This window comes from Cyanistes caeruleus, chromosome 11, assembly GCF_971803275.1.
Source record: "Cyanistes caeruleus chromosome 11, bCyaCae1.hap1.1, whole genome shotgun sequence".
In the NCBI taxonomy this organism is placed as follows: Eukaryota; Metazoa; Chordata; class Aves; order Passeriformes; family Paridae; genus Cyanistes; species Cyanistes caeruleus.
Genome location: NC_141711.1, coordinates 11,146,629 through 11,156,165, shown reverse-complemented (window position 1 = coordinate 11,156,165; position 9,537 = coordinate 11,146,629). Strand labels below are relative to the sequence as shown.

Sequence of the window (9,537 nt, the reverse complement as noted above, 5' to 3'; positions counted from 1 at the left end):
ACTGATCTACAACACACCTGAGGGGAGCTGGCCCAGAACATGGTTGTGATGGGGTTTGGAACATGTGGCAGGCTCTCTGCGGACTAGGTGCAGATGTGATGAGAGGGGCTCTCATTAATCCATTCAAAGATAGGTGCCAAGAGGATGGTGCCGGACACTTTTTGGTGGTGCCCAGCAACAGGACGAGGAGCAAAAGCCAAAAACCAAAACACAAGAAATTCTACTTCAACATGAGAAAGAATTTCTTGACGTTGAGGGTGGCAGAGCCCTGGAACAGCACCTAGGAACTGTGTGGAGTCTCAGGAGACATTCAAGCATTACCTGGATGTGTTCTTGTGTCACCTTCTCTGGGTGACCTGCCTTGGCAGAGGGCTGGGCTGGATGGTCTCCAGAGGTCCCTCCCAGCCCTAATAATTCTGTGATTCTGTATGGGGTCCAGTTCTGGAGCAGGTGTGGGATGGAAGAGCTGTGTGGGACACACGTGGCACAGGGCACACAGGCACGGACTCTGCTGTGGACCAGAGGCTTGTGCTAGGCCACTCTAGCAGGAAAGGTATCCTGGGCTGGTCCTGGGGGTACTGGAGGGTAGAGTACTCCATGGGGGAAGCCTGTTTCCACAGCCTGGGCACCTGGCAGAAATCTGTGATGGGAGAATTAAGGAGTGCACTGTGGGGAAAGGGGAGGGCAGACTGACAGCCCCCATCCTGGCAGAGAAACCCTGGCCAGCACTACATTATGAGAGGCAGCAGACATGAATTCAGGCAAATCTAACCAAGCAAAGCACTGCGCTCAGGTCAGTGTTCAGACACCCAGTAGGTGTGTTTTATTGCAAAGAAAACAAAACCACAACCCTGTTATTTCCAGGGCCAGACACAAGTGTTTCTAAGTGTTCTCCAGCAGCAATCCCGAGCAGTGACCAGGGCTTGCCGTTTGTGTCCAGCAGGAATGAAGGTGTTGAGAATGGCTCAAAGCCTGCCTGTCAGCTTAGACGAGCGCCTGAGGCTCTCATAATCCAGCACAGATGAAGGTGCTTGTTGTGTCTGACTGTTGGAGCTGTCCCAAACCTGCTATGAAGGGTAGATGCGCTCCTGCATGGCTGCAAAGGCAGATGGGAACAGACGAGTTGCTGATGGCCATGGCTGCAGTGGCACCCTGCTGCAATGCTTTAAGGTCATGCTGCAATAGTCCTCAGGATAAAGTACCTTCATTTCACACCATAGCCTCTGCCAGAAGGATCCTTAAAGTGTATCTTGGATGTATTCTCAAGCTGCATTACATCCTTCACAGCACGATTACTAGGTCACTCCTCGTTGTTTCTTTCCACCCTACGTACCCCAAGGCGGCACGCAGGACACAGAGTCCTAGAACATGTTAGACTCCATGTTACAGGCACAGTTCCAGATATCTGGGTGACACCTCGGAGTAATATGAAGCTTGGTGATTCCAGATCACATCTGGCCACGATCCCACAGAGATGGAGAGCCACTGATCTTGGCTGTGCATCCAGACGATGCTATCGCCGGTGTTCCCCGAGGCACTGCACTCCTCACAACAGCACCTGATGCTCTCTCTGAAGAACCACCTCCACTTCAAGGCAGAGTCCCTGCATTCTAGCTGTAGTCCCAAGGAGTAGAGGGAGCAAGTGGCAGACAAAGCAGGAGGACGGAGGTGAGACCCTGAGTTGCTACCCAGGGCCTCTATACTGGTGACTCCAAGGAATGTCCCATCTCACTACTTTGCAGACAAGGACGTCCTCACTAAAACCATCCTTGACATGCCTGGTACAAGCCCCTCTGCTCACAGTCGAGTCCTGCAGCCCCTCATGAATAAAGCAGGTTATCCTAGGCAAGTCACAGGAAACAAATATCCAAAGCTAAGAGAAAAGCGCTTTTTTTTTTTTTTTTTAATTTTTCGTTTCCAACTCCCAACTGCCACCAGGTGTCAGTGCAACCAAACATTTGGCAGATGGAATTATGGTGATGTCCGAGTAGGTGGTAAAGTCTTCCAGGAATTGCTTTGTCTCCTGCATCTACTCTGTTGCCTGGCACTGCTCTGAGAAGTCCAGCTTTCACAGTTTTTATTAAAAAGAAGTTTAACTACATTAGGGTGATAGAAAAGCTTCCTGTTACAAATGCTAAGACAAAGGTTTTCTTCCTCTTTACATCCTCCCTGTGCAGAGCTGGAAATGCAAACACTGGACAGAGTAAAGTAGGCTACCAACAGCCTCTCTACAGTGCTTCCCAGCCCGCAGGTCCCCGGAGATGACCCGTCTCTGCAGGGCTGGCAGGAGAGGGACAACAGTGCAATCGACTTGACAAGATCAGCCTAGTGCAAAAAAATGATACAGAGAAAAAACAAACTGTAAAAGGACAAAAAGTATCACCAGACTAAAGTGAAATTCTATCAACCAGTGGATTTCTGAAGCTAAACTGGGATCATACAGCCAGGTACACCCTGTCAGAGACAGCAGAAAAGTGTCCTCAGCCTCACAACAGCCACCCTTGAAGTGTCTCTCAGATCACCTGGATGGTCCAGACAGAGAAGAGCATCTCTGGAAAATTCTCCAGGCCATGAGAGGCCAGAAGAGCAAATTAGGAGAACTTGCTAGCTGATTATTGAGCCCACATAGCCTCCTTGGTTTCTTTAAAGTTTGAAGACTTCACATGAGATTGGGAAGTGCTGAGCCCAGCTGGAAGCATTGCTTTATCAGTGCCTTGTTGTTTCTCTAAATTAGGATAGTGGAGAGAAAACAGGGCAGCAAAGCAGCTCTTAGCAGGGATGTGCACCAAGGAAGCGATTTGTGGGTGAAACGATTCACATCTGATTGGTGGCATTATCTTTTTAACAGCCACTGGGCATTAAAAACATATTTGATGAGGATTATTTGACTTGGAAAGATTTACACAGTGCAGATGTCTAAAGGCCACGGGCATGCCAGGCCCCATTATGCTAAGTGCTATAAAAACTCAAAGTTTAACTCCATGCTTTAATTTACTCACCATAACAATTTGCATTTAATCCTGTGATCCCCAAAGTGCCTTCAACACAGCCAATGGACTTGTACAGCTTTACTGCACAGACCCATCAAACTCAGCAGGAGCTATCAGTGAGGTCAGAGAGGGTCATGTATGGCTGTCCACATACATGGACTGTCCCCCCACTACCAACTGCTGGGGCAAGAGAAGGAACTCTGGGCATCTCTGCAACCCTACCAAGGTACAAAAGGAGCTGATAATTACTGTCTCCTACATAACACCAGGAAAGATATGGAAGCAGGCTAAAACCACTGAAAATTGGAATCTGGATAGGAAACCAAAAGTTATCACCTTTCTTGAATCCCTAATAAACTGGTATCAGAGTGGTCCTACATCGAGGTGATCTGTGATTCAGTTTGTATGCAAAGCGCTACACAAACTGCAACAACAGATTCTTGCACCTTGACTTTAGGCACACGCACCAGGGAGGAACATGCTAGAGGTCTCTATACATACAGTGACAGATTTACAGGCTCAGCATCAGGCTGCACATCTGGGGCCTCTGTATACAAAGGTTCCCTTCAAGACCAAGTGTGAAGCTGCATCTTGCAGGAAGCAAGTATGCAGATCACCACCAGGGAGAGAAGTACTGCTGCCTCTGACCGAAGCAAGTCCCTCAGTCCCTCAGTGACAGAAGAAACAAATGTTCTGGGATTTCAGGCTTGACAGTAGTTTAGGAAGGGCTCAGAGAACAATTACTCATATTCACGTGCCTTTAGCACACATCTTGAGGGAGCTGGAGCCTCAAAGTTGCCTGAGGCATGCCTGAGAAACATTCATTGCAGAGCTCTTACATCCGATTCTCATCTCATCAGAACTGGCTTTTACATTGTTTAAATGCAGTGATTTTATGGATGTTACCCTGATTTATACCTGTGGGATATTAAATACTTCCAACCCTTACCTCAGGGCAAGATGCTGAAATTGAAACAATAGGATGAGAACATTACTTGTTCTCATTTAAAAAGTTTAAGAAGTTTCACATAGTCTTCATATTTACGACAAAATGACCAACTGAAACCAAACTATCCTGAAAAATAGAACCAGAGTGGAAAAGGCCAGCCAGTTTAAAACTTACACTTAGACAAGGGATATTTTCCTGCTGATTTCCCAGGCTATTGTGAAAGAGGCATGTAAACATAATTTTTGAACAACACTCCAACCTAAAGCACATTTCCATCTAAAATGCTGCACCATGGCACTGAATTTTCTGCAATCAGTCAAGCAAGGGTAAAGTGCTCAAACTTTGCAAGCTCAGCTTGGAGTTGTGGAGCTGAAAAAAAGGAGTGGGGCTGTTTGTGGTACCAGGGGTGAAATTAGATGACAGCAGGGAGTGGCTGGTAGGGGTGTTTTCCCCAGATGTAAACATCAGCTCTCATACAATTAGTAGCTGAATGCTAGAGTACTAGAAAACCTGTTTTCACATGGGGAATGCAAACTCTGCCCAGGACATGGATGGAATCTTGGCTCCCCTCCATCCAGAATGCACAGGTTTTACTGCACCTGCACGGACTGAATGTGATCTCAAGGTCAGGATCTGGAAAGTGAATTTACTTCCCAAATCTGGACTCTTGGTGGCAAGCAGCCCCATCATCTTGTTTCTCCAATCCAGACACTCTCAGCCACTACCACAGAGCTACAGTAAGTGCATTTAAAGGTGATGAAAGCATTGGTGCTACTGATAGGAACACACACACGGAGATCTATAAACCCACCCCTCCTGCTTCCCTCTGTTCCGTGATCCTCCTGCCTCCAAGCCTCAGATGCAGGCTCAGGACTTCCATAGGGAAAACTTGCCCAAAGACCTGTTCAAAGGTTTTAAGAAGTTCCTGAGAAGCCACCTGATCCCATGGTCCATCAGTCAAGATAGGAGAGAAACAAGTGTGTTTAAGAAGGTGGTTCCCTCCTTTCTTTTTCTAAAGATGCGTGTCTTCCTCAAACACATCCACATCCTCGCTCGCCTGCTTATTGATCAGGACGTCCCAGCTGTCAGGGCCATTGATGGTGTTTCCACCGTTCACACTCGGCTTCTTCTCCTGCATTTCCGACTGGCTGTCACTGGCCACGTCCAAGGTGGGGTTGTCATGGCAGCCATTCTCAACAAAGCGCAGCTCCTCGCCGTGCGACTGCCAGGGATGAGAGGACACAAATGGAGACAAAGAGGGACAGGTCTTAATGCTGCTGAGAAGCAAAATCATACCAGCCTATGAGGGTCACTGAGAACTTTGTGGAGTCAGTGGGAAGAGGTAGATTTATTCCCAGCCCAACCCTCACACTGGAAATGAGCTGTCCTAAGCACATTTGCATCACTCTTACACCTGAATGAACTCCACTGCTGCTCCAGCAGTGTATCCAGTTATGTTCCATAACTGAACAGGGGAAAACAATTGCCCTCTTAACTTTTCATTCTCCTCCATCCCAAGGGCTAAGAGTCTGGCCACCTTCTCCACCCATCTAACGCTCACCATGTTCTTCATCTTGGGCAGGCGTCTCTGCCAGCAGTTGTAGATGAGCCCCAACACGATGATGATGGCACAGATGGAGCCGATGATCACCAGCACCACAAAGAGCTTCCCATAATCACTGCGCGTCTGGTTAGAGTGCGACTGGCAGCTTGTAGTGGTTGAGTAGTTCTGGATACCAATCTGGAAGGAAGAAAGGACGCAATACACTAAAAGTCCTGACCTGCAGGCGTATGTAAAGTCCTGTTCAGACTTTCCAGGGTCCAAGAACAGGACCAAAAATGTGGGCAGAGGAATTAAAAGCCAGAGTTGGAGACTCAAGTTGTACACTGTCTTACACTACTAGAAAGCTCATAACTATATATAACACCATTTTCCATGAAAGCTGACACAGCAGCAAATGACAATAGGCACAATTTTACTTTGCTTATCTGCACAAGGATATCACACCTTTGTGTATGACAAGGAGGCTTTCACAGGAGAAACTGCCCAAGACTGAGAGCTTCTAAGACAAACTAAGACCACTGATGGGTGCTGAGGCTTTGGCAACTGCTTGTCAGATAACATAACCCTAATAAATAGATTTCCATTAAATCTCAGGTCCTAAGAGGGCATAGTAGTCTTTATAAGGTTTTGAAAGTGGACAGCTGCCTGCTGAGCCTAAAAGCTTAGGAATAGTTGTGCTAGAAACTGACTCCTTGTGGCTGTCAGCAAACAGCCCAGCGTTGGTCCCAGTGACTTGGCAGATTTGAAACAGGTCATGTATCAATTCAATAGTGTGACAGGTGTAAGAGAATACCCTCCCTCCTCTTAGCAATCTCACGCTTGTGCAAGGGCAGCACTGTGAGCAGACAGAGCCAGAGAGTCAGAAGCATGGAGCAAGGAGGCTCTGGTAGAACTCATGTTAACATGGGGACACCAGTTGCAAAGCCAAACCTTGCATCCACATAAATCCTTCTTTCTGGACAGTTCTAGGTGCTGATACTTCAGTCACACAAGTTCTACAGGGTTGGCTTTTTGCACTTTCTCTGGTGTAAGCCAATCAATACACCACTGAGCACATAATTTGCTTTGTCTAACTGCACCAGTTTGTTGGGTAGGAGAAAAACCTGAGAGCAAATAGCCAGCAAGGCAGTGACCCAACCCTGCTGCTAAAACCAGCAAAATTACTCCAGTGGTGGGCACAAAATATTTGAGCAGAATCAGGTCCTCAGTGCCTACATGCCCTGTAGGACAAAGGGGCAAAGCCAGAGACTGTGGGACTGATTTGTCCTCCCCTCTACCCTCTTCCAAGCTGCCCAGGATTAGAAGGGAATATGTGAGGCCTAGAGGCAACTGGGAGGGGAGTCTGGCATCCACTGACCCAGGTCCTCTGCCTGCCCTTGTGGAGGCAGTTGTTTAAGGAGTGAAATGCAGACCCTGGAATTGCAGAAGGTGTGTGAATGTACCAAGAGAAGCCAATGTATGTAAAACACCTGTAGGGTGAGCAGGGCCAAATGTGGAGGTCTGCAGCACCCACACTGCTTTCAACAATAGTGTGGAAGGGGTGACACTGAGAATCCCAACAAAGTGAATGCGTGAAAAGCAGCCCCACAACCAAGCCAGAAAAGAATAAACCATAGTTACTCTCTTAAAAGGAGCAGACATTTGATGGCCTGTCTACTACCAGTGAGGGGAGAAGGGAGTTTGCCAAGCATCTGATTCATCTGTCTGCCTGCTGAGGGTTCAGCATTTGGTTAGACTGAGATATGCTCCCAGTTTTCAAGTTGCTTATTTTAATTGTATAACGGGTGTTAACAAATGGATGCAGGCAGACAGGCTCTTACCTCAGCTAAGCTCCTCTTAACATCCCCCAGTGCCATGAGAACATCTTTTGTAGGTATAACGCCTGTAAAGTAGAGGAAGAGATCAGTGCTGCTCTCAGCTCAGGTTATTCAGTCAGATGTATTCATCAGTCTAAAACCCCAACAGGATGGAGAGAGGGAAACACAGCTTTTTGTTCATTGGTGTTTTATGTCAGGAGGCTGAAAGTACACAGGATCACAGACAAGGGTACCTCCAAATACTCTTTAAAGGAGTAAAAAAAATCCAAGGATGAACTGATATCAGAGCAACCTAGGTACCCTCCCCACCACCACAGAAGCTCTCAGGATCTGCATCTGCTCTGGGAGCAAACAGTAGCACTCAGAAGGTCATGGAGACAGGTTCATAAAGGTCGTAGAGGCCATAATGTCAACATTAGAAACCTCTGTTACTAAGCAGGCAGCAGAAGCAGTACAAGAAAAGGGCCCCTTTACCAAAACTAGAATAAAGAGATGGTAAAATGTTCCAGTCCAGCCCATGTTCACTGTCAGCTTGTGTTTCTTTGGGGATGAGGGAAGGCACTATGAGGACCATCCTAGTTCGAACAAGACTTAAAAATTGATAGGTTAGGAAGTGAACCAAGAGCAGGCTGTCATATCCTACCATGGAGGGGAGTACATAAGCATCAGGAGAAAGCTGAAAGATGCTCAGGGAAAGGCAATCCAGGGAGGCAGCATGCAGAAGGCCAAGTGCAGAAGATGGAGCTTTGTGCAAGCAGTGAGAGACAACCCAGAAGGCAAATGTGAAGAAAGATGTCCTCAGACCCTGTCCATCCCTCAAGTCCAGTGAACACTGAAAACTAGTGGATTGAAATGGATTGGAAAGCAAAAGCTCCTTCCAACATGGCTGTGTACCTCCATTTGGGAGCCCCATAAATATACTCCCCATCACAGGAAGGCTCCTTCTGCCAGCACTTACCCTGTTCCCCTGCCAGCGTCATTAGCAAGTGCTTGTCATTCTCATTGGGTTTGCTCAGAGAGATGAGCCAGCGGTCCTGCAGCCCCTCTGCCTGCCTGGAGAAGGCATCCTCCACCAGTGCCAACAGCTGGGGACCCCTCTCCAACCGAAATTCCTCCTGCCACAGGAAAGGAACCTTGGTGAGTGCATGGTAGGGACAAGGCAGCTGTAGTACTGCAGGGCTGGTACAGCTGAGACCTGACATGTACCCAAAAGCCAGCAGTGTTAAACCTGGTGCAATGGTCCACTGCACAGTGCCCCAGGCTGGACCCACAAACATTTCCTGATGCACCAACCTTCCTCCTCAGCTCCTGTGGCTGCCATATGCCCCATACCAAGTCCAGCTCTCCTGGCACACAGGGATCCTGAAGCAACGTTATGTTAGAAGGAAGCAGCCACAGCCAGCACTGGGTCAGCAGGTGCTGCTCAGCCTGACATGCTCCAGCCATCCCTCAGCAGGCTCCTTTGCTGCTTTCTCACTCCTGTGTTTCTATTCTCATCTCCAGTTGCCATGCCAACCTGAAGGCCACACAGATGATTAATAAAATGGAGAGTTCTTGTTGCCATGGCAATTTGAAGCGCTCAGGGCAGGCACAGGCCTGTGCCAAAAATGGCCTAATTGGAGAAGACATTGATGACTGGAGCCTGAATCACAAGAGCTTGGCAGTGCCTCCTCTCATCAAATTATAGGTTTTGGTATGGGGAGGCAGGAGGAGGTGCATAAGGAAGCAGCACCATGATGCAGCACCATGATGCTCAGCTGCAGCTCATGGCCCCACTGCCAGTCTGAGGCTCTCTTTTGGGGGATGCAGAGGAAAGGGGAACAGCTGAGCCAGGAGCAGGAGAACAGAAGTGAGATGTTTCTGGTGAAGGGGAAAGCAGAGGTCACAGAACACTGATCAGTTCTCCATTCTGGAGAGGAGAGAGCGGTGAAGGAGCCTGAATGCATCTGTGCCAAGGTGGAGGTCACCTTCCAATGCATAGCCAGGTACCACTGCTGGGTCAGATCCTGCAGTCCTCATTTGGGCAAACCTTCCTGGAATGTTGAGTGGGAGATTTGCCCAGAGCAAATCTTACTTCAGAGACTGAAGTGATTCCCTTGCCTAGAGAAGACAAGGGAAGGTTTTCCCATCCCAATGGGAAGACAAATGGGCTTCCATCATAACCCAGAAATACAGACATGGTCCATGCAGCAGGTAAAAGCCTGGTGCCATGAACTG

At 48.1% G+C, this 9,537-nt stretch overlaps 1 protein-coding gene across 2 annotated transcripts in view; it reads right to left on the bottom strand.

Moving 5' to 3' along the window:
* Positions 1-794: 794 nt before the first annotated feature.
* The window catches only part of PODXL2 (podocalyxin like 2), a 32,087-nt gene continuing 23,344 nt past the window's right edge, over positions 795-9,537 (bottom strand). For both annotated transcript variants that reach the window (XM_086845856.1, XM_086845855.1), the window contains exons 5-8: positions 8,279-8,435; positions 7,324-7,385; positions 5,501-5,680; positions 795-5,161 (exon numbers count right to left, since the gene is read on the bottom strand). In XM_086845856.1, the coding sequence (XP_086701982.1) occupies positions 4,952-5,161; positions 5,501-5,680; positions 7,324-7,385; positions 8,279-8,435 (609 nt within the window). In that variant the 3' untranslated portion in view covers positions 795-4,951. The remainder of the gene's footprint in view (positions 5,162-5,500; positions 5,681-7,323; positions 7,386-8,278; positions 8,436-9,537) is intronic.